Source organism: Chiroxiphia lanceolata, chromosome 8, assembly GCF_009829145.1.
Source record: "Chiroxiphia lanceolata isolate bChiLan1 chromosome 8, bChiLan1.pri, whole genome shotgun sequence".
NCBI lineage: Eukaryota > Metazoa > Chordata > Aves > Passeriformes > Pipridae > Chiroxiphia > Chiroxiphia lanceolata.
The window spans coordinates 10,697,695-10,723,440 of record NC_045644.1 but is presented as its reverse complement, the minus strand read 5'-3'; the positions used below and the strand labels follow the sequence as shown (position 1 = coordinate 10,723,440).

The following is a 25,746-nucleotide window of genomic DNA, read 5'->3' as shown; positions in this document are numbered from 1 at the left end:
AAAAGTTAACTGTTACATAAGTCGTATGTTAAATGTATGCATATATGTCTGTGTTTATATGTTTTGATAAAACATATATGTATTATGTATTGATAAATATGCATGTATCACAGGCACCCTGTCTCATATCTGTCATATAAAGTACTTTTTGGCAGGTAACAAACAGAAGTTATGGAAACAATTAAAATTCCTGTGCAATGCTGGAATACTTATTTGTTTGGCAGAGTGGGTGGTGTTATAGGGAGGGGAAAAAAGGCAGATATGTACTTCAAAACCAAAACGTAAAAGCCTTCTGGAGTGGTTTTGCCAGAAGGTCTTTTTGTCTATTTGTGTTTTGACAGAAAGATCTGAGTATCAGGAATACAGTTCTGGGGTTTGTACTCTGGTGTATCTTATTAGTAAATATTTAAGAAATTATAGAGCTGCAGTTGCTTTTATGGCCAGTAACCGTGTTCATTTCAAAGCACTAAACAGCGTATGAGAACAGTGCTCTTAGCTGCCCTGCATTGCAAGAAGTTGTTAAAATTTAGAAACTGGTTGTTCTCTGCTCTGCCTTCCCTTTAATCCAGTGCCTGTCTGACTGAGAGATTAAGAGAGACAAAAAAACCCAACCAGTTTTAAGAAACTCATATAGTAGCAGGGCAATTTAATTTCATCCAGCAGTGAATATCTTGATCCAGAGTCTGCACTGTGCTTTCTTCTGGGTTACGTGACAGGTTGGTGGCATGATTTGCTTTGCAAACCTGTAAATGAGTTCATGTTTGTGAATCTTTCAGCTGTGGTTTCTTCCTCCACCCTTTTCTCATGAATAAACTTGAAAAATATTTAGGACAAGATTTCTCTGGACTCACCACATCTGATGATATCTTTTTCAACTGTGGTCTTTGTATATGTGTACTTCTAAAACAATTGGGAGGTGTGGTGCAATGTGCTTCCTTGGAGGGAGGAAAGATTACTAATCTGTTAGTAAAGATTACTAATTCTGTGAGAAGAGTCAACCACACAAAATGCTGAAACTAACATTGCAGCTGGGAGGAGTCTGTGGCTTTAGTTCTAAACTCCCTTTGGGTTTTGCCAGTGACTTGGAGCAGAGAAGTGTTTGGTCAGTTATGGTGAAACACCAAAAAGATTTTAATCTTCTTGACAACTACATATAGCAATATAGTAATAAGTTCAGTGTCCTAATCAACCGCCTGACTTGCTACATGAAGAAACTGAATGCAATTAATAAATATTTCAGATTGTTCTGTATGTGACTTAAAAGTCGTAGTTGACTAATGAAATACAGGATCTGGCAGTACTAAAGCTCGAGACATCGTTGAGCGAACTTTGTGTAAGAGTGGGTTCATTCAATTAAAATAAAAGGAGCATTTAAAGAGCCTTTTATTCCTGTCATAAAGATGCTTTGTGCTATTGCAGTTGTGTATTTGACAGAAGGGTTGGGGATGGATGCTGCGGAAAATTGTCTTGTATTTTGAGTGTATTTTGAGACCTGCGTGATTTCTGTCTTCAGGGTCATGACATGGCTGGTGAGTTACAATTTCTGTGTTTGAATGAAGTTTTCCGCTGTACTTAGTGTCTATATATCCATAAATCAGTTACTCCTTTAACATCGGTTGTTCTGCATATTATGGGGTGGTTTGGGTTGTGTTTGGGTTTTTTTGTTGGTTTTTTTTTTAAGGGAATGTTATCAGATTTTGCTTCTTCTGAAATCCAGAACACCAGCCTCACTAGGACTGGGCTCAGAGTTTTGAGTATATGTTGGCAGCTAAATTGTGCACAACCACATGGGGCACAGGGCTGATTCTGCTGTGGTGCAGTACCGTGGTTTGCTGTAGTGACCTTTGAGGTTTTAATTTTAAGTCTGTGAAATAAAATAAATCAAATATGTTTGGTTTTGTTTTGTGGTTGAGTTTGGCTTTGGGGTTTTTTTTGTTGTTGTTGGTTTTGGTGGTTTTTTTTTTTTTAAAGCTGAGTACAAATAGGTATCTTGATTTAGTTTGTAAGATACGTTTTAACACGTGGTTCTAGGACACAGCACATACTGGTTACACAGTTACACCAGTTGTTGCACTGTAGTTTTCCACCTCTGCTTATTGTGTCAAAGTAGTTCAACTTCTGTGAGTATGGGTGATTAGCAGCAGACTAGATATTCTCCTGTATAAATCGTTGCAGTGTGATAGATAATGGAGAAGTCTGTTCTCATTTAAAGCTATAGCAGAGTGCATAAGGCAGCCTTCATTAATGTATACTGTAATAGCATTGAATGTCTTGGATTATGTCAGAGAGATTCTTATGATAAACATGACCAACAATTTTTAAATTGTCCATAAAATTTGATTTTCTAATGTCCAAAACTACCTCACTCCCACCTTCCCCTCCACCACCTCTCAAAAAAAAGCAAAACCAACCAAACAAACAAAAAACCAAAACAAAAAAAACCAAACCAAAACAAAAAAACCAACAAAACAAGACAAAGCACTCAAGTACTTTTAAAATACATAAACTTATAAACTTGAACTGGGGAGAAAAGATGAAGAAAAAGCTTCTGACTTTCAGTAGATTAATCATACTTTCAACATCTGGAATTAAGGTTTTTCTTAAACACAGTTTTGAGATATGTAGTATTAATCCCAAAGCTTTGTGAGGGTGTGCAGAGCTTAGCCTAGGAGGCAGATACTCGGTTCTGGCATTAGCTTTTTGCATTGTTTCCACATTCTGGCACTCCACATCATTTCCTCGCCTCACTGAGCACTGAAAGGGACATAAATTGACATAACTAGAATTTTGTGACTGGGGCAAGGGAAGCAGCCTGAAAGATAAACTTTAACCTGTCATCCTGTCAAAAAATTTGCATTGTTACAGAAGTAAGAATTTATATACCATGGAGTCAAGAATAATATGTAGGGACAATGTATTAAGATAAAGAAAGTGCATATCTGAAGTTGTTTTTTTCATCCTAAAAATAGGATCTAAACTTCCCACTACCTGATGTGCTGTTCCATAAAAAAATTTGGTTTTCCATTTTTTTGGCATAAAAAAGTTTTGAGTACTTTCACTGACATAAAGCAAGGAATTCCTAACTATGGCAAAAGTTGAACAGCTTAATGGGAAAGTAATGAAAGAATTTGTCCTGTCAGTGTAGTTTTGGGACTGCTGACTTCTCTTTGCAGTCTATACTGTCTTCAGCATGTCACAGTTCAGTTATGCAACCTTGGGAAATATCTCTCCCACTGAATGCTCTCTTCCTTTATTAAGGCTAATGGGAGTCATGTGTTCATGTCAGTGGGAAAGCAGAGCCTTACAAATCTTTCTGGTAGATTTGGTGGAAACAGAGCTCACGTTCGTTATTGCTGTGTTCTGGGCAGTTGGATGTCTCATTAGCGGGACGTTAATGATGTTCAGTGAACTTCGTTATTGGACAAGAGGATGTGGTGAAAATATAAAATAAGTGACTTCTCAATCTTATAACTTCCTAAGTTATTGGATTAACTTCTGCCTGTTGTGCCTTTTCTCTCATCCCAGCACTTAAGCATTGCTACCTGTAATGTGGTGGATGTGATACTGGAGGTGCTTCAGCCCCACTGTCATAGTCTCTCTGCCCTGAGCCTGTGCTGTGGTTCCCCTCTCCTTGGAAATTTACTGCAGCTCAGTAGCAACCATTAGGTTTTCAATCCTTCTGCAATTTAAGGCAGGGAGCAGATCATAAACATCCATCAGGTAGGAGCCAGATTTTAGACATGAGAATGTCAGTGTTGCACCTCTATAGTAAGAGCCACGTGCGGAGGGAGCAAACGTGGGTTTGCACAGATCCACGGGAAGGGCCTGCAGGCGATGATAGCGAGAGCCACACCACTGCTTCCCTGAGCAGATGTTCCTGCAAACACCTCCTGCTAACAAAAACAAACCCACCATCTCCCCACCAAGTCGCAGGACAGGCTGGTCCTGATGTGAGGCCGAGCCCTTGGCCGACACTGGGAATTCGCTTATCCTCAGAAAACGCTGCCTCTCGTTTTATCTCGCCGAGGCAAGGGCAGAACAATAGGTTATTAGAGCATTGGAACAACACAGGCTTTGAGTGACCCCCGTGTTACTGTGTTGGGCAGGCGAGGCTAAAAGAGGAGAGATTGGCTGCCCTCAGAGTTAATTTGGCAGCCAGTGTGTGGAGGCCTGGGCTGGTGGTGGGTGTGAGGTGAGGGTGACCATGAGAGAGCACAGAGGGCTTCCCCTCAGGGCTGCCCATGGGAAAGGAGAGCAATAAACATAGAAACAGAGAACTGGCAGAGCTGAAAGCCTTTGATTTTTCTTTCTGGTACGAAATCTGTTTTCCTTCATTCTTCAGCTTTTATGACAATACTGTTACACTGCTGATTTTTGTCACTGTGACTCCAAGGGGCTGGAAATGGCTGAATCGCAGGTGAAGTGTCCGGTCACAAGCAGAAAGGTGGTGGCCTCCCCAGTCCTACACAGAATGGCACAAGCAGGCTGTCACATCCATGCACAGTCCAGAGACCTGATTTAGTCTTGAATGTAGCCTTTGGAGATGTCATCCTTCCTGACACCCTGTGCATCTGTAAGTAATTAGATAAATTATGCCACTGATATCTCAGAAATTAGAGTCACAGAATATTCTGAGTTGGAGGCGACCCACAAGGATCACTGAGTCCGACTCTTAGCCCTGTGAAGGACACCCTAGGAATCTCACCATGTCGTGTTGTCCAAGCACTTCTTGAACTCAATCAGGTTTGGTCCTGTGACCACTTCCCTGGGGAAGCTGTTCCAGTGCCCAACCACCATCTGAGTGAAGAACCTTTTTCTACTATCTAACATACTGTACTAAGAATTTGTTTTTTCAGAGGAATAAGGGTGTAGGGGAATGTTTTAATCTATGAACAAGGTATGTTCCAGCTATGGGCCATTAGTCTTAAAGGTGCATTTTAATTAGAAGCACTCATATTTCAATGCTGGTAAAATATATAGAGCTGCAGAGTGGACATGCATTTTGAGGAAATTCAGAAGGGACACAACATTCAGATGTTTGCCAGTAGCTCCTGTTTTGTAAAGCAGAAACCAGTTTCTTAGTCCCTCAGCTTTCACTTGCACACATACCCTTAACAACAAATAAAGAAACCAGCCTTCCTGATGACTCATCAATCTGTCTTGGGTAGAATTTTCCTGCCTCCCGTGCTGAAGGGGAGCCCATCCAGTGAGTTATTTGAAAGTCAGTTGGTCTTAGAGAATTAACAAGGTGATGAAACTTTATCTTCTGGACTGGTGTACCTGTCGTATGCTGAGTATGTAAATGTATGTACATTTTTTAAATGTGTTTTTCTCTAACATGTAATAAGAATTGTGGCATCCCCTTCCTGGGTAGTTGTCTACTCAATATGCAAATGTATTCCCCAAAGTCCTGACTGGAAGCCTGCTGGAAGCCTCCCAGTCAGTCCTCACTGTGCAGTTCCTGGGTTGCATCTGACAGTCCAGAAACAGAGGCTTTGCCATCAGTCTGATGGGGGCAGAATGGACTATCCATGAGGGAAGAAATAAAATGGGCTATCCATGAGGGAAGAAATATTTAATAGTTATGATGTGCACCATTTTTTTAATTTTTTTTTCATGTCAGTTGAGGGAAAACAAGCGATGGCAGCAGCTGTGCCATGTGAGCTAGTGTGTCATGAGCCTGCTGGGCAAGGCATAGTGAAGGGCATTATTCCTCTGGGAGGTTGGCACTGGCCATGGCCCTCCAGAGTTGCCACAAAGGATTTTCTGTTCGACATCTAATGCAACAAGCACATTCATATGTTTGCGGAGGGTTTCCATGGAAACCATGTAAACTGTGATGCTAGCAGACAGAGCCAAAGGTTATACTATTGTAGAGGCCCTTTTGTGTTCTCTTTAAGTGTTTCAGAGCAGCTATATTTCTTAACTGATACTTTGAGCCTATGAAACAATTTGTTCAGATTTTTGGTTTAGTCTTCTTTTCCCCCTCCTTTCTCCCACTCCGCCCTTGTCTAAGCTTTTGTCGTGGTTGTACTGAGGAGGCCAGATGAGCTGCAAGAATAACAATGAAAATGTGTTTTTTATTTTAGTTTTTTTTACATAGGATCAGTTGAATATCGTTATTTGAATTGATTTATCTTTCTGTTAGTGATAATGGTGCAATTGGCAGTGGAAGAACAGGGCATCAAAAAAAAATCAACCCATTCTGCCTCTACTAGTACAATTCTCAATTCTGTTGAGTGCTTTTATTGCTCAGGTAGAACTAATTCAGGTCTTAGAAATATGAACCTGTGCTATTTGTAGACACTAGTTTTAACACTGGCTAGCCTTTAGTATGCTTTGAGAGTTCATGCTGTTTTTAAATTTAAATTTCCAGACATACCTATTGCTTTGTTCATGTTTCAGGAAGTACTCCCACCATGGGCACAAATGCTACTTATTAAGAAGAAAGAGAAGTATTGACTCTTCTATATCATTTTCTGAGTTTCCTTTTGACTGCCCATGTTTGCAAAATTGTGCTTGTTCACAAGTTCAGCTTAATTATCATGAGAGGTTATTTCAAATGGCTGATCTCATGTCTGGGCTTTTGCTGCAGGTCAGAGAGAGGTCCAGGTACCTGTTTGTTGTTCACCTGCTGCTCTATGAACGTGAGATCTTACCTGATCACACTATGCATATATTCGTTCCTGCCACTTATCTTTTGAACCTGTTGGTTACTTTGAGCCAAACTTGGTACAAAGGTAAAAATGTAATTCATTTGTGTATTACAAAAGTTGATGTCTGGTTAGAAGACAAAGATGTAGGATTTCGATGCTGAGGTTCAACAGAGGTACAAGTTGCTCATTCTATCTGATCATAGGGCAGTGACTAAAGAACAAGTCCAGGCTCAGTGTACATAATCAATTGAACTTGTAATCAAGCCTGCAGATTCGAGACTATTTAAATTCTCAGTTTTAAAGAATAAAACGTGCTTTGCTGACAAAAGTGCAACAACCTCTTAGGTGCATAAGATATTCCCATCTAATATAGGCAAGTAACCTTGGCATTAATTGTGTTTCTGAACTTGTGAAAGTGCTGTCTCAATTATACAAAGCAGCACTTAGTAATTACTTTTTGTGGATATCCCACACAAGGATGAAACAGCCAACTTGGAGCACCTACTGTTGTGGGCAATAGTTTCTAAAACAGAATGGAAAGGTGGAATGTGCTGTTAGCTCAGCATACTGCTGACTTACTTTTGGACAGCTAGGCATGCCCATGACCTGCTGCACCGTGCCAGGAGGGGCCAGGAAGGGATGGATTTGTTTGTTTACTTATAGCTCATGTTTTGTTATTTAGATATCAGATGTGTAATTATTAAAAGCCTTCTATCCAGTGCCTCAGGAATGTGACAGATAAAAATAACTTCAAAAAAATAAACCGTCCATGTTAGTCTTGTAGAAACCACAAGTCTTCTAGCCCAATATCACACAAGTGCAAACAACACATTGAATATGACATGAAAATGAGCACAGGATAGATGTAATGAAAACCTTTCTTCAGGTTTCATATAGCATAATTGTATAATTGCACTCTGTGAGGGATGGGGGTTGTGTGCCAGGTAGGAGTGTTTTTCATTATGAATTCCAGTTTTCTGAATTTGAAGCCAGAAGTCTCAAGTCTGTTCATATAGCACAAAATGCTTTTCATCGCTTCATCCTGACTGCTTTGCAGCACAAACTCTGATCAGTTTTGAAAATTTATCACAGAGAGAGAACACAATACTGATGAGGCAGGCTGAAGTCAAAATTCCTTGGCAATTTGCCAGGCAATTAAAAAGAACAAAATGAAAAACCCTTAGCAACCCACAAATGGCATCTGACATGCTTGTTTTGATGCACACTGGAAGCATCACTCAATAACTGAGATTGAAAAAATTTGAAATCCAGCTATCTCCCTGCCCAAAATAATGCAATAAATTAGCAAGTTAGATCAATGCATCTTGAAGGGGAAAAAAAAAATCTAAATTCTACCCAACTCTAAAAGCAGCACCCACTCCAACACTTCCAGAAACCTTTGAGATCAGACTCCTGAGACCAGATTAGTCCTGCAGATTCCTTTTTTCCTCTTTGGATTAAGAAGTGAGTTCCAAAAAAAGATGTGGTTCCTCCGCATCCCCACTGTGGTTAATCCAGAGCTCCGGCTGCCCTGGGTCGGTGTCGTCCTCCACAACATTCCAGCACGTCTGTGAGAGCTGTCATGAATGAGCCTTTGGCAAGCATCTAATCACCTATTATTCAGCACTTTATTAATCAAGTTTTGTGGTATTTTTTGGCATGTTTTTGCATTAATGTGGAGATCTTTAATGCTTTGAACAATGTTAGGTTTTTACAGATGTTTAAGAAAAAAATCCGCAAAATGCCCAATACGTAAGTGAAAAAAAATAACTGAAAGACCTAGAAGAGATGTTACTTACCTTCACTCCTCAAACAGATATGATCTGTCTAGCCTCAAACATTTTTTGTATCATCAGTAATTATGATATGAACTGAAATTCCACTTACCCAGGATGGTTTCCTTGAGTTATTTAAATATTCAAAAATAAACATCACTATAGCTCAGAAAACAATGTAATTTTTACCGTTGTTAATTGATTTTTAAATTTGTTGCTTTTAAATCATAATGTTACAGTTGAGAGAAAAATTTGCCCCCGCATCTCTCTGCACTCAGGCTCTGAACTCCATCCCATGGGTAACATGTCTGATACTTGCATTCAATATAAATATAAACAAGTTGGAATGCAAACAAACAAATAACATTTTCAGGCCCGGTTTACAAATGAGCTTTGGAAATTCAAATAAAACAACTCTTATGTTTTTAGTTTTATCTAGGAGATGGATCCATCTTATATATCTGTTGGCTTCAGAATATTCTTGGAATTACAAACAAAAAACAGTAGAAGACAAAACTGGAAGAATTGCTGGGAAAGGACTTGAGGAAGAGTCCTTCCTGCTGCATGTGTGACTGATCAAAGGCTGTTATGTGCCTTCAAAATTATAACTGAGGTCTTTGCAGCTGGGATTCTGAGCCACTGGTGCTGCAGCTCATTCAAGTCCATGGTTTGAGGAGAAACCATGAAGAAGCTTTTCTTCATTTGTTTGCCAATGCAGTAGTATAAAGTGTCTTCTGAAGCAGTCTCTGGTGGACGGTGTTTGTGCTGCCTTGGCTGCCAGGAAGTTCTGTTCTCCTTTTTAGACACAAAAATATGCCTCATGAACTGCTTAGGACAAAAGAGAGGGTGAATCTCTAGGACAAGTGTTCAATGTCAGCTGGTTTTGCATTCTAGAAACAACCAATGTTTGGAAGTCCCCAGGATTTTGCATAGCATACCAGGATTCATCCATGGTCTGGTGATACCAGAGTTGTTTGCTGTGGAGTGTCTTTTATTTTATGCAAGTTTCCAGTGCTTATGAGTAACGACGGAGAAGACGAATTATGGGATAACAGTAGATAATTGCTTGCTTGCACTGGAAAATAATAATAACCTAATTATGAAATATTTCTATATTCTGCTTTTGACTTTTAAAATACTACTCTTACTACTGTGCCTGATACTGACTCACCCCCGCAGTGTGCGTCTTACCAAAGCTTTTGTTAGTAAATCTTCCACTCTCGTTCGGGGATGTGCTGGCTACTGCTCTGGGCATGTCTCCTTCTGTGGTTAAGTCCAAAATAACCCTCTGCCTTCAGACAGGCTTGCTTGAGATTCAGTGAAGTAACTTTCCATTCCTGAAGATGTAGAAAACCTTTGGCTCTCTAAATTCAATTTACTTTTTGAGTACCATGAGCAAAAGGTGGCAGAGACAAGAAGCAGGTCAAATTCAGGCCAAGTCAGTTGAGATTGATGTACATAATTATGTGGGTTAAACACTGAAAGCAAATGAAATTTTTTGTATTTACTAGTTAGGTAATTGGTTGGGGGTTTTTTTAAATTATTTTCCAGCAAGCTGAAGACAATATTAGCCATGTGACTATACACAGAAAAAGTGTTTCTGCACCACCGTAAATCTTAGGAATTTCCCTGGGAAGGATAATTAAAGCAACATGCTTTGAACACAGCTGATAAAGTAGCTGCCTTTTGAACTTATGGTGAGGGCAGCCAGGCCTTTGTGGCCCTTCTCTGCTCCACACTTTCCCCTGCCCTTCTTGCCCAGATTATTTTTAACCCTGATCCCTTTGTGTAACCAGTGTAGACTCAAGCTTCCTGGAGAGGTGTGCTAGCACAGCTGGGGGGGGAATAGTGTTTTGAGAGGTGGGGAGCTGAAACACTAGGGGCAGGATTGCCTTGAGTCAGCCGGGAAAACATGAAAAACTGTAGCATAAGGTGTGTTTAACTTAAGTCCTCTGAAGATAATAATTTTGTAGGTATTAGGGATGCCCCCATAACCTAAATCAAATTCTGTGTGTTTGTTAACTTTTTTCGTGTTATGTTTTAACATTCACGAACATTCATATTTGTAAATGGACCAAGGAGGGGAAAAATTTTTCCATGTATTGAGGCAAAATTAAGTCTGATAATGCGGTAAAAAAGCCAGTCTTGAATGGGGTGACAGAAGACACTTCTCAGAATAATTTGGGTATAGTGATTTACAGGTTTTTGTCCCTTATGCCATCCCGTGGCTGATAGAAGCTGTTAAAATCCTATCAGCAGAGCTTTCCCTCTACACCTCAATTTGAGCTTGCTTTTTGGAGCATTTACTAAAGTAAAGGTGTAGATTTTTTCTCGAGTTGCCTAGGTTTTTTTCCATGGCAGATGATCATGGCAATGATCATGGCAGATCATTGGCAATGTGCCTCCTGCACAGTCAGGCCTGGACTTGGCTGGCATCAATCCCTAAAATTACTATTTTTAAATTCCAGTTAAAAACCTTAAGACAGCTATAACATTTCCACTAAGCCTCTTGTTCATATTTGAAATCAACATATATGATTGTTGTTTTATCTAAAATATTCAGAGTTTTTGACTGTAACTATCATAAATCAGCTTTTTTTAAATGCTGTTGTTTTCTGTTTAATGTGAGAATGACATATAAGTCAGTAAAATGTTAAAATTCCCTTTTTGAGACGCTAGCCAATTTATTTTGACATGGTCAAGCTGATATTGGTGTATTAATGTGACTTGTGTTATTGCTCTTTATTTAAAATTTATGTCAGCATGATTCAGAGGTCCCAAGATGAACTGGGGGGAATCGTGCAGGGTGTGGTGCATAATGTAAATAAAGATACAATTTGTCCTGAAGACTTCTTGATCGAAGACCTGGCACAATTTCATCTTTTCCCCAAGCCTCCAGTTACAAATATCCTGCTGAGATTAGCTGTTGGCCAGGCTTCCCATTCCTCACTTACAAGTTACAGAGGGTGTTGAGCTGCAATTCTGTATGGTCAGTGCACGGTGGTGGTCTTAAATGGGGTTTAAGACAGAACCGTTGCTGATGGTAAAGGTCAGGATTTGATGTGAAGAGAGAGGAACTCCAGGGGTTTGGGCTATAAAAAGGTTTGGCTGCGTGCTGCCATACACGAGATCGGTTGTTCGTGTAAATATTTGTACAATCCAGCAGTTGCCCCGTGTCGATCATCTGGTTTGCCCACCATCGCAGCCTCTGACCCTCCAGCAAAATGCAGGAGGCAGCTGCTTTGGCCATGACATTTCTCAGGATAATCAAACTGCCATAAATCACGAAGGCTTTTCATGTGCCTTGGCATCGATAAGTTTTCCCAGCTCTCTGAGGTCACACGTTGTACCAGTGACCGAGGAGGGCTCTTGAAGATTGCCAAGAGCAACCCTTGTTACTCCAGGTAGTGCTTTCCAGGTTGGTATGAGTCAGTGGGATTTAAAAAAAAATATTTATGTAAAAACTTGCTTCTTCTACCCCACGACTGTGTAGATCTGCATAAAGAGTGTAATTGTCTCCCCTGCATCGGTGCAGTTCAGGGACAGCCCAAGAAAAGAGTCACCAGAGGAAGCTGGAGGCTTTGTAAGAGAAATAAAGTGTTGCAAAATACGAAAGGTTTTGACTGCAATCAGCTTTTCCGGTTATGTGTTTTTATCACTGAGAAGTTCTTAGTTGATACTATGGAGGAATCCAGATTTCATCTTTTCCAAAGGTTCAGGGGGATTTTTCAGCTGTTGTCTGTGTGCGGGTTATGTGTTTGCGTACTTTCACGGCTTAGTACGGATAAGTGCCACCAGAACATAATCTTTTAATTTAGCTCTGTGTTGTCTACTGACTCGTGAAATATTTTTAGGTGACTTAAGCACAAGTGATTATGTAGATAAGTGGAGATCAGTCCTTAAAAATAAAAAAGTGCTTTTTATTGTCTTAAAGTTGCAATATTTTGGAAAATACTGCCATACTTTTTCATTATCAAGGTTCCAGGTATCTCTGAATCTAGATGAAATCAAAAATACTGTCCTACCTTCTTATTCCCCTCTCATTTGTAATTTGCTGGGTCCTCTTGGAGCATGAACAGGCACAGGGTCGTGAGAACCAAAAGTTGAAGCTTCTTTGGTGCTGAAGCATTTGCATTTCATCAGAATTCTTAAAACCTAAAGGAAAAAGCAATTATTCCTCATGAAAACTGATACAGGTGTCTCATGTCTTCATTTCTGTTTTTTTATTAAAATTGAAATACACATTAGGAGTTAAAGCTCCCTGACTTTATTTTGAGGGGTTCCATGACTTAAGAAAAGGTCAAACACAAATAAATAATCTGCTTTGTAGGTATAATTTGCCTGTATCCCTTATTGATACTAGCTCTGCACTAGTTGGTGTCAGGAATGGGTAAATACAGGACATTAATTCCCAATAAGCACTGAGATGACGGATGAATTCTTTGAAGTATGTCAATATTTGCTAATAATATTTGTTATTAGCAAATGGGTTTGACGTGAGTGGGTAGATGGTGTTCTCTGTAAAAGAAGGATAACAAGGCAGGGTCAGCAAGAGCCAAAATGCACTGCCAGTTTGGGAGAGCCCACCAGTTCTGCCCCATGGGTCAGCTCTGACATGGGCTGTGCTGATGGGAGCAGCTTGGGAGGGCCTGGGCCTTCCTGTGGTCCCGTGGTGTTTATATTTGGATGCATAGTTTATTCCCTGTAGTGCCTAAGCTTCGAGGTGGCATTAGGAGAGGGCCACTGCTTGTATCTTCAGTTGGATTCGCCACAAGAAACCACTTTCAGAGGAGACTTGGTAGAGTTCTTGCAGGTGGAGCATTCCTGCTGCCTGTGAACTGGCTGAGGGAGGACCAGAGCAATGGCACTGCTGCCATCGCTGTGCTGGCTGGCTCCTCTGCCACAGGTCTTCTGCATTCAGAACAGCTTCAGAACACTTGCAACTTGAAAATCTGCAGCAGTTCATGCTGCTCTGGTCCTTACCAAATCCTCTGGAGCAGTGGAGGGGGAGGGGGTTTTCTGTGAATGGCAGATGAATTATTATCCTGGAGCAAAGTCATAGTGAGATGAAAAATGTTAGAGGAGGGGAAGTAACTTCATTTTCATTGTTGTCATTCAGTGCATCTGTGCTTTGTGTGAGAGCAGCTTTTTGCATATGTTATAGGGAGAGGTTTTCTTTTCCCTGGCAGCTCCAGTACATGTCCTTAGCTTTCTGCTACGGTGAGGACACGCTTCCCAAACAGCAGTCTTGCCTTTGGATAGAAGTAGATTATTTAAGCTCAATGTTCAGATATTTTGAGTGATCTCATATCCTCTGCATGAAATTTTAATTTAATGCTCCTCTATGAAAATAGCTTAAGCCGGGAGAAATCTACATTCTCATCTTGGAACTAATTTTTTACTGTGCTTTTTCATGAACTTCAGTATAATATCGAAGATGAGAGAAAAACAGAGGAAAAGTAGGTGTGAGGTAGGACTGACATGCTTTTCAAGTCTAGTGAGTACAGAAACTATTTTACAGTTTAATAATTTAATGTATTAGATGTTCTGGTGGTTTTATTCAATTGAAGGAGATGTGGGGGTTTTTTTAATTGCCTTAGAAATAGTCTCTGTCCACACTGTTTCATAGGACCGGTCACCCTGTGTACCCAAGCAGAGGTGACAAATAAATATCAGCACTCCAAAGTGCAGCTTAATGTTGTTTCAAAATAAAGACATACACTTACATGAGTAAATAAAATTTACATATGAGCAAAATATAAATCAGCTTCCAAACTGTTTCTGGTATATTTCAGTGAACCAGGTAGTTATTAAAAATAACAAATGAACAAAAGGAGGAAATAACTATCAAAGAGAAAAAATTTCAAGGAACAAGTTTAGGGAACGGGATAAAACAAACCAATGTGATTTTCTGGGTGACTAACATTCTTCTCTTAAAGTGAGGTTTTAGTGACACAATCTGTTGTGTCTCTTCAAACTTAGAGATTATTAGTTCTTACTTGCTTCTATCATACAATTATAGAGAACTGGTATGGCAAACTGTGTCTAGCAGTACAGAGGGTTTATAGTGAATTATCAGCATGTGACACCAGTCCCCCTTTACCACTCTGACATTTCAGTGCTTTCTTATGGTTCAGCCACCCCTTCCTGCTGCGATGCAGGAGTCACCTGTGTGAATCATTTCACCAACTAACTCTGGATTCCTCCTCTGCTACTTCTCAGTAACCAGTTTGCTTGTATGATGGGGTTTGTTCTGATTTTAATGTTCTCTGTACAGAACAGCATAATCTCAAAATGTTCTTACTGTCTGCACAACCTTAACAAGAAGAAAACATTTTGTGGAGTGAGGCAAGGAAGCCCTTATGCTGCTGACTGCTCAAGTGTCACACAGCGATGGAAACAGCCTTCCCTTGGCACAAGAGGTTCCATAGTAGGCAGGATGGACCCTGGAACTAGATTCTAGAGGCTGTGCTTTTGAGAGCAGTTTTGTCTTTTATCACACAGACTCTTAGAAAAAGGGTAACTGCGTAATTCACTCATCAAGGGTTCTCTCCATCATGAAAAGCTCACGCAGCGGTGAAGGAATACTAAAATGTGAATGAATGAAGTAGTTTGGGGCTACAGGGTTAAGCGGGCAAGTTCACTTATGAGACTCAACGCATGCAAATAGCATTTGAGGCCATGTGGTAGAGCATATTGAATACATCAAACCATCATTCTAGGCTTGGGAGGTTTTTTTCCCCCCACCGCTTGTGCTGCAAAATGTTGGCAGGCTGGCCTGCAAATGTGGAGGTGCAGATTGCACCTGCTACAGTCTGGGTGCATTATAAGGAGGCTTCTGTAATGGGGAAGAAGTGTCACATCTTCAGTTAAAGGTAGAGGTGTAGCCCTCATATTCTGGATGGTTTTCAGCAATTTCTTAGTTCTCACTTCTTGACAATAGAGAGTATCTGGCTCAGTTCCAGTTTACGCTGAGTAAAGCATGAGTTGCACAGCTTGAATATTCATGTTAACTTTAACATGGTACTATAGAATTGGGCAAAAATAATGCTTTAGGTTTAACACAGCAACACAAAAACTGTGTTCAAATACACACAAGTTCCTACTTCTTAGGAAAAATATATCTTGCTGCCATATAGTCTCTCTAATGTGGTGTCTGAAAAGAGATGAATAAAATTATTAGCTTGCTCTGTTCAAAAGCAGAAGGACTTAAATATGCATCGCTGAATTAGAATATTTGATTAGTAACTAGTTTGGGCTGTTGTATGACAAATTGTTTATGGCTGCATTGCTACTGGAAGAAGTGGTATTAGACACCTCTGTATCATCATTATCTTTGTTTCAGAACAAACATTTGTGTAGATATGCAATTAGCTGGCAGGGGAACTGATAGAGCTGAAAAATAAAGCCACTTAAAAAAAATTAAAAAAAAAAAACAGACCAAACCAAACAAACAAGAAAAACAAACAACAGCAAAAGCAAAAAACCTCTGCAACTCAGCCATAGAGTAGTTTTTCCTACCCATTCCACCATCTGACCTTGGAAGCTTTTGCTGGCATGAATATGAAGATGTGATAAAGGGAGAAAAGATGGAATGGCTGGGAAGGTTGGGAGAAGGTGCGACTACTTTATTTTTTTAATGCAAATATTATATTGTGTCAATTCAAGGGTGTAGTTTGGCTTGAGTGCCAGCATACAGAATCACCGTGTAGTAGTAAGATCAGTTAATGTAATTTTGAACAAATGCTACCTATCTATTTATTTTCAGTTCCACAAATTGCATTTAGAAAATGCTAATGTCTGAACAGTGTGTAAAATAAGATGTATAAATGAAACCCAAACCCATTGTAACATAAATAAAAGAAAAAGAATTAAAAAAAAAAAAAAATCTGTCAGCTCCTTGTCAGATATTTATAGTTTTTGATGTCCTGATCAGGAGACTAAAAAAATTAATTACATTTTTTGCCCTGAAAGAGATTCAATTCTATGTCATTACTAAGATTTACATGAGGAAGGATGAATAGTTGACTTTCTAATGCAAGAAAATAGCACTGGTGGTGCTTTTCTCAGTCCATATTCTCTGCATATTTCCCTGTCCATGTTAAGCATTCTCTCATATTCCTTAAGTGTGTGTGTTTCTGCCAGCTTACTTACGCAGCTGGAGGTGTTCTCTAAAGCCAAGTCTTTGATTCAGACTGGAACCTGCCTGTTTCGTAGGGAGGCTGGAACTGAGATGAAGAGACACCCAGTTTGCTTCCAACAAGTCTCCTGGCAGACAAGATACTGGAGGGTGGGGGGAAGAAAGAGCAGAGTGTTCCTTAAAAACAAGCAGACGAGAAATAACGAGAGCAGAATAGCACAACGTGCTCCTTAAAAAGGAGCTGCTCACATGCAGTGTAGTCTCACTCGAGTGCTCAGACCTGAGATCAGTCGCTCCGGTTAATGATGCAGCGCACACACTGCAGGTTTGCAGGGCTGGAAACTCTCAATAAGATGGATTGTACTGCATAGAGAAAATGGAGATGGCTGAAAGCAGCCATAAAAAATCAGCGTAAAAGGTAGGTTAATGTTCCGTTGCTAGGTGATGTAATGATTTGGTCCCTTTTCTGTTACTCTGTCTTGTGGTGGTATTTATTTTTATATACATTCAGTACATTATGAAAGATATAAATATATCAAGTCAGTTCTTTCCGGGGAGTTCTTTGGCAAGATACATTTTTCTTGCATTTGGTCTCTTGCACTTTTTTTCTTTAGTACTTCTTGTTTCTCTGACCTCATTATTATCTTTTTTTCTGTTTTGTGATTTGACATTCAAAATAGTTATTTGCAACAAAAGCAGCACAGCATGTTACTTAGACTATACAAAGTGTCAGATAGGGATGCTCAGGATGTAATGTTGCAACCTAAAATCAACAGTTCCAAGTTCCTGGAATAAATTGGAAGCTTTTGTTAAATAGAACTTACTCCTAAGTAGAGAGATACACAGTTTCCTGATGGGGTGGGAGGGGGAATGTTCTACTTTCTCTCTAGCCCAGTTACGAGTATAAAATACAGAGCAGGATACGGAGGCCAAACCCATGAGCTATATAAGGCATCAAAGCACAGGAGGACACGACCTGTTTTCTTTTGTATCAGAATTGAGTTCAGCATGAACCAGGAGGGCAGAATTAGAAGGGGGAAGCAGAGTTAGATTAACAAGTTACTTTGTAGCAAGAGCTTGTGAGCCTCTTCCTTTCACAGGTCCCTAAAAGTATTTTCAGCAGACGTGAAGATTCTGTGTAACAAAAATTTATCCCTGCTGACTTGCTGTTCTTAGTTTCTCTTGTCCCCTTTGGAACACTTGAACCATGGGTGGGGAACTTGCTCTTCTGTATGCTTTCAGTCTCTTTTTAGCATGTCAGCGTGTGCACGTTAGGCCAAAATGTGGGCTAAATTGTGTCTCGGCTGAGCGAGAGTGGCGTCTCTCACCAGGATAGAATCAGATCCTAGTTTGTTTGATTTCTCTGTGTTTGTCCTTTCTGACCTGTCTAGATAAAGTGTCATGTTGCTATAGGGTCTGTCATTTCTATTTGTGCCACAGTCTCTGGAACCACTCTTGAGCATGCAGAAGAAGCGTTAGCTAGTACTGCTTAGGAAGGTGGGACCTCACTTTCTGCAATTCATAAATACATCATTGGAAGGGGTGAAAGCTAAAAGTAGCCTTGCAGCAAAGCTGATTTTATTTCTAGGCAAAATATCTTGGGGAAAAAAAAAAAAAAGAAATGGGGAGGGGGAGAGGATCCTCTATCACCATTCATAGATTTTGGGATCTGGGTTTTCTGCAAATACTTACTTTTATGTCATTGCCAGTTCTGTGCTGAGAAGGGGAGGTACTGATTTTTTGATCCCCAAAAGCCAATTGCATTTTTAACAAATGTCTTCTTTCTTAAAAAGAAATCAGAGGATGATGCAAATAAATAATAAAAGAATGGCTGATTTGTTTAAAAAATTTCCTGGATACAGTAGGGGTTATATGAGAGTCAGCCTGGGCCCAACAGAGCAGGCATTGAACCAGACCTAATAAGAACAACTGGACCCAATACCCATATTATGTTCAGTAATGGAGGGGGGGTTGTAGTACAAGGACTTTAATGTTATAATCTTAATGGCTAGAGGTAACAAACCAGGCTGAAAGGAAAGAGAAAAAATAAAGTCCAAAGCGATTAGAAAAATCTCTTTTGTGGATTTTAGGTTTTGCTAGCCACATTTGTGTCATTTTTACAGATGAATGGGCTTTTCTGTCACTGTAAGAGTGAATTGTAAAGTAACGGACTTGAACTAATTATGTCCTGTAAACCTATAATAATAACAATAAACTTGTTTTGAGGTTCAGACATGCGTGTAGTTGATCCAGTCAACTGAGTGGATCAGCAGCTGAGCAAGTCTGCTACTTGGGGGTAACGGGACTCAGGAGCATTTTAGGGAAAAAACCAATCAGATAAGACAACTCCTGGGAAGGAAGAAAAGATCAGGAGTCACAGCTAGTCACCAATTCAAGCAAGATTTTTGCTATCTGCATTTCTAGACTGCTTTCAGTTACCTGCAGGTGCTGGAAAGTGTCTGTTCTGGCTCAGATGGAGGTTCATAGCCCAAAGAGAATGGAGAACAGTGTAGACTGATGGGTTTGGTCTCAAGCTCTTCTCTCAAATACCTTGTGGCATTTGGTGAGAGAGCTCAAGGTCTTGTGTTTTCTCCTGATGCTTCTTTTCTTTCTCATCTTAAACCTCATCACTTTGAGTGGGGGGAGAAAGAGAGAGGTACACTCAGGTTAGAGGAGTGGAGACCTAATACATGGTTACATTTATAAGGTATCTTTCTTAAGCTGAGCAGTGATCATAGTCCCAGGCACTAACCCAGGAGGTTTATCCTGCTTCACTGCTCCCACTTGGGAAAGACAATAGTTAATTCTTTAGAAAAACTTAAGCTCCTTTTATACTTCTGCTAGATTTTTCCCAAACCCTCACTTCCTCGAAGCAAGCCCCTTGTTTTCTCCCCAGCATTCCCAAACTGATCACACATACCAGGCTTCCCGGTGGTCAGTCAGCAAATGCTGAGTGAACTCGTGTTGCACCCGAGCAGCAAATGAAAAACTCACCGATGTGTTTCCACAACCTCTGGAATGAAGCCATCAGAGTTCATGGAGCTTGTCTCCAGGATGTGAATTATACATCCCAGAACATGGTATGTTCATCCAGCATGCCAGGTACCTCTTGGGAGTTATGTGTGTGCAGCTGGATAACATTGCATCCCAGATCACGTGTGTGTGTCTCTCTCAAAAACAACACAAAACAAAAAAAGAGGGCAGAAAGAACAAAATTACAGCCTGTAGAAACTGTTGTATTTCATCTCAATCCCAAATTTACAAGAAAATTGTAGACGTGGTTGTCTTGGCTCTTAGCTGCTAATGCTTTCCCAGCTCCATAGGTGGTATCTGTCTTGTGTCTGGAGTTTCATGCTTGGTTGCAGGGCTGCAGTGCCCCAGGATTTCATCCTTGCGCTCTCCCTTGCATTGTGTCAGCAAAGCCATTTGGGAATCAGTGTGGGAAACTGGCTGAAAACCAATTTGCATCCTCCTGCCAGCCTCGTTCCTGGTGTGGCTGTGCAGCAGAGGGTGCAGCACAAGGACCGACAGGACTTGCTGCAGGCAGGAGGAGGGCTTGGGCTGCTGGAGCTGGTTTTGACAGGGCTTCCTAGTGTTTCATCTGGAAAATATGTGAGGTTATAGTTGAAGCAGTTCAGATGCTCCACTGTTCACAGAATACCCCAAACAGTGTTTGCAGTGACCTGAATGAGGGATGGGTGAACTGTGCCACAGAGCAAGGACACTTTAAACCACTGATACTATAATGTCAAACCATGGTGCTTAACACCTTGGCTTTTTTCCTCTGAAGATATGAATTATCTACTTACCAAATATATTTACATGCAGATATTTTTGTATTACATACATTATTGAATGTAGATATTTGCATGTTAAAATGTGCATTTTCATAATGTACTATCTCTTCCTTCAAATCTTGCTTCTCTTTATTCCTCAAACTTGAGAAAGCATCCCTCTTCAGTAGCCTTTTGAGGAATGGTGTTCCTGAACGTGCTTCTGAGCCTTATCCTTTGTATGAAAATACAGGTGTGTTTTGATTCAGTTTGCTTTTGATTCAGTTCTGTTTGTGTTCAAAAATGCTTATCAGATTTTTTAATGAGATTTTGAGCCTTCTACCAAGACATGAAAGTTTTTGGGGTGTTTTTTTTTTCTTAAGGTGATGAGCTTCAGTGAGAATCTTTGCATACAATTGCTCATAAAAGGAGAAAAACTAAAGCTCAGCTATTTGGTGTGGATGTAACCTCAATCTTGTGTAACCCAAGATATAACCTTCTCTGCAGTTGTCTCCAAGTGTCTCCTGAAAGTACAGACACCGGCTGGAGCTCTGCAGAAATTTCCTGGTGGTCTTTGAGTGGCCTGATGCCTTGTCTTGAAGCTGCAGTTATGAGATGCTTTGGAAATGCTGTAATTGAGGAATGTCTTCCTTCAAGTTGGGAGATGAGCTCTTAGCAGATATTAAACAGAGGCCTTGTTTTCTGGATGTGTTTGCTTGAACAGCTCAGGAAGGAGTATAAAAACCTTGGGGAGTGATAAGTGCAGTCTAAAATGATGCAGGAAAGTTTGTCATAAAATGGTCATTTCAAATTTCATTCTTAATTGTGTTCTGTTGGGGTTTCATTTTAACTTGAATAGAGATGGTTATGCGCTATCAGAAAACTCATTAATGGGTTTTAAACACTTTTCTAGGATTTTTCTGTGGTTTTCTGATTATGACTGTTGTTCACTTGTTCTCCTTTCATTTCAGGTGGTGTTATGCGGACACGAAAAAGAGCATTAGTTGTGTCCAGACTTGGAAGTTATATGCAATTTCCTGCTTTGAATTGTTAACCATTCTTCCCTCTTTTCCATGTTTCAGGTGAAGCCTGCCCTCTGCACTGCTGAAGGATGAGTACTGATGCCAGTCAGGTGGTGGTCACTACTCCTCCCCCGGCCACGATGCCTCACAAAGAGCGGTACTTCGATCGCATCAATGAGAACGACCCAGAGTATCTCCGGGAGAGAAACATGTCTCCTGACCTGAGACAGGACTTCAACATGATGGAGCAAAGGAAGAGAGTCACTCAGATACTGCAGAGCCCTGTGAGTGCCATTAAGGGGGAATAAAAAGGAAAGGGTGTTATTTTTGGAGACTTAGAAAAGAAATCTGTGTCACAGCTAGATAGAATATCTCTGGACCATCTCCTAAGAAGAATCACGAAAGAGATTATCCAGCATTTTGTTTGCATAGTGTTTTGTCTGTGAACAAGCAGCCTTTATTGTGTTGGTTTTTCTCCGGGTGCTTTTATATTCTTATGCTCCATTGCAGTATTACAAAAAGATGTGGCTGGCTGCAGGGTATTTAATTAGAACTTAGGGACAGGGAAGAGAGTGAAGGAGTCATTGGTCAAATAGAAATAAATTAGGGTATTACTTGGTGTTCTGCATTCTGGGTTTGAATATTAACCTAACCTTTGCATCAAGAATGCTTTAATTAACATCTATGATTGGGTTAAATTTATTTAAAAGGTAGACTGTGTGTTCTTTTTATGTCCTTGGGGGTAATCATACCTGTACTTGGCCATATTGGCACTCATCTACGGGTTGTGTAAGTTCAATACTTGTGTAGGCTACATATAATTCTATTACATCTATTGAGCCACCTCATAGTAGCTTTAATTTATATTTTAATGCCTGTATTCTTTGGGCTTAACTCGATGAATACACTGGAAAATAATACTGTTGCCTTAAGTATTTTGAAGCCATAGGGAGCAAGCAAGGCCTATGTGAGGGTGAGCCTGTTGGGGGTGTTGAGTTATGAGAATAATGGGGACTGAGAAGGGGTTAAGTAGCTTTACAGATCCTTCTCCAGTTCCTCTGTAAGTTGGGGTGCTGCTTCTGTAACTTTTCTTGAAGCTTTTCCATATGTAATAAGATTGCAAACAGCTGTTAGTAATCACTCTATTATAGTCATCCATGAATAACAGAATTGTTTGCTAAAGTGTTGTCCTGGAGTGTCTCTTGGATCTGTGTGTTGCTTTGAGTATAATGTGAACCTGTTGACTAAGGAATTTATTATTTTTCAAGTCAATTTGTGCAAGCTTGGGTTTGCAGCCAGGCTCTTTTATAAAGAAAATATTCTAAGGAGGTATCGCATAATGCTTAAATCATAATAATTTTATGTTAAACACTCAGTTGTAAAATGTGATCAGAGTCTCCCCCTTCCTATTAAAATATTCACATAATGAATAGCCAGGACTCTCAGAAAAGACTAAATCTTTAGCCTAAGAGTTAAAAATAAGTTAGAGAGATCTTGTTTGCGTTTGTATGTATGTTGCTTTTGGTCCTTTTGATGGCAGTATTGAATCTGATGAGCGTAACTATTTCATTAACATTTTGGGGGGCACCTTTTGCCAAGTCTGCCAGATGTAATTAATGTCCCTTTGCTGCAGCCTCTGTGGTGTTTTTTTCAATAGGTACAGTGTCAGGGTGCAGATTTTAGGAAGGGGTATGAAGAGGGGCAACCCCAGAGTTTAGGTAACTGTTTTAATAGAAGATCGAGGGACAAAGAGCTGCTGGGCTGCTGTTAGTGTCCTGCTGCAAGAGAAGCTGAGCCCAGCATTTTTTGGAAAGTGTCTGTTTGGAGCTGCCAGTAAGTTGCAAATTTTTGTTGTGTAAGGGAGCAATTGTCCAAATAAGCCAGGGGCCTGCTGCCTGCTTGGCTCGGGGAAAAACAGGAACGTGGGAGCTGAGTGTGTGATCAAGCATGAAGAGGAGTTGTCTGAGCTGCAATTTCCCCTCGAGTATCTTCTTTTATTCTCCCTTGATATAGAAAATTTAGACAAACCCTGCTGTGATTTCTTGTGTGAGGAAATAAAAGCATTTTTCTGCAGTATCTGTGACCAAATGTCCATCAAGCAAATTGCACAACTGATTTTCTGATTTGGGGATGGAAGGGGCAGTATTTCTTCCAGGTTCCCGCTGCCATGGACCATACTGTTCTTGAGACTCAGGACTGAAAATAATTACCTTGATCTCCTGAATTTCAAATTCATCACAAAATGTCCAGAAAGTGTTTTTCCTGGTATCAGTCCGTGTAACACAGGTTCAGGATTGATTGATGAGTATTGTGCTTAGTGTTTTTGTTCTATAGCTGCAGAATTACATTGCATTAGACGTTTTCATAGAACTTTGTTGCTTTTCTGGATTATTCCAGTTGACAAGGAGGATACCATTTGAAGGTATTTAGAAGAAGAGGAAGAGAGGTTATCAGAAACATTTTAAAGAAGAGCTTGCTTGATGGTAAATCTTCACCCAGTCTTAGATATATGTGTTCATATCTTCACCAAGTCTTGATATATGGATTCAGATCAGAGAAATAGTCATTGACTCATATTCTGGCAAGTATTAGTAAATATGAGGTGTATGCAGCAAAGATAGTAACTGTTTTAAAAATACACAAGCATGTATGGACTTGAGGTGAGCTTTGAACATGCTCTTTCTCTGAGCAAAGGTTCAAACCTCTAAAGGGTTAATCACTGTCATGTAGCAGGAAGTTTGGGTATTGATTTAATCTAGTTTTATTAACAAGCTTTTTTCTTTCTTTCAAGTAGGAAAATCTAAATCCTATAGCAAGAAAATAAATTAGAGAATATATTTCAGGAACCACAGTATATTTTGTTCAGTGCATGTTATTGTAAGGGCTACAGCCCTAACCAGACATCTTCAGACATCAAACTGCTGCATCTCTCTGATGTGCTGTTTGGTCACATACTAGTGTGCAGTCTGACTACTCCTCTCTGATGTACAATTTCCCTTTCCTAAATTAAATAATTTAAAAGCTACTGAAAAGCTATTTCCATTACCTCTGATGTTTGCTAATGTCTTAGAGACTGTTCATAATAAGCCTTAAACAAATCGTAGGAGTTTTATGACCGTTGCCCACAGAGAATGTCCTGACATTATCAGTGAGTTCTCAGTCGTGTTTGCCTAATATTGCATGTAGCCCATGAACATCTGACAGCCTGGAGAATCTGATAGCACCCACGTGTTTGCTGTTCTGTGTCTGTTAAAAAGGTGGAAAGAAATTAATATCAGCTGGGTCTGAGCAGCCTGAAAGCATCCAGAGATACTGCTGGCCAATATTTGGGACAAAGCCATTTAGGTTTATTTTAGTAATGTCTTCAGTTTGAGGAGGTTCAGGTAGTGTGTTGTTATTTTTAAAGGAAAGGTACTGCATTTCTTCAGTGGACTGATTTTATTGCTTCTTGGGTCTGAGGTACTTGCTCTATAATATATCCAAAATTTGAAAAGATGGGTTAGTTGTTTAGGGTTTTTTAAAAATATTTTCCAACTTAACTTAGTTAAAAACAGTTTTGTCTGTCTGCTAAGCAGTCATATGTTGCTTGTTATAGAGATTAACTATGTCTTTCAAAGAGTAAACATGTATTTGCTGCACCATCAGACCCCTTATTTCAGTTATGGTATGCAAGTCCTTCTGGCCTTCATTTCCTTCTAGCATTTCTCTGGTGCCCTCACCATAGCAACCAGAAACTCTTAAAAGACAAAGACTATCAAAAAAAAAAAAAAAAAAAGGAAATGCAATGGTTGTGCAGTCATGGTGTGTGCGAAGACTGAACAATCTGTTCAGCGTTGAGGAGCTGAATGAACATAGAGAAGGGAGAAAATCCCCACAGCCCTCCCAGAGCCAGGGAAGGTGGTGTGTGTTTCTGCAGGCAGGCGGCAGTGCCACGCTGCTTCCAGTGTAGTGAGACCCTGTGAAACAGCTCTCTCACCAGCAGGAAAGCTAACTACAGGCTTTAGCTAACAGGACAGTGTGTGTAACCTGACAGGAAATTAGGATCACGGCTTAAACTGCACTGAGGAGTACCATACATCCCCTTTGTATCACTGTATTTCAAGGAAAGCTACAGGTCAGGGTGGAAATGAGAACGGATGCATTCTTGTACATAAGCTGTTATATGAGATATACTTCATTATTTTTACTGACATAAGAAGTTGGAGTAGTCAAATTTGTGTATGAAGTTGTGAGTTGAACAGCTGTTTTATGTAAACATAAAAATGCCTGGTGATTGGAATTTAAATGCCCAGTTTATGTTTTGAATTTTCCAAAATGAAAATGTTGAGTGGCTTGTTGAGACCCATTGAATGTGCACTTCCTATTTTTGCACAGCTATTT

The 25,746-nt window shown here is 40.0% G+C and overlaps 1 protein-coding gene across 5 annotated transcripts in view; it reads left to right on the top strand.

The window, feature by feature from the left end:
* ADD3 (adducin 3) overlaps positions 1-25,746 on the top strand; it is a 100,344-nt gene that overhangs the window by 52,169 nt on the left and 22,429 nt on the right. For 3 of the 5 annotated variants that reach the window (XM_032694767.1, XM_032694763.1, XM_032694766.1), the window contains exon 3: positions 21,427-21,650. In XM_032694767.1, coding sequence (XP_032550658.1) covers positions 21,456-21,650 — 195 coding nt within the window. In that variant the 5' untranslated portion in view covers positions 21,427-21,455. Of the gene's footprint in view, positions 1-1,440; positions 1,530-16,672; positions 16,990-21,426; positions 21,651-25,746 lie in introns of those variants that run through there. The other 2 variants (XM_032694765.1, XM_032694764.1) reach the window with 2 other exon arrangements.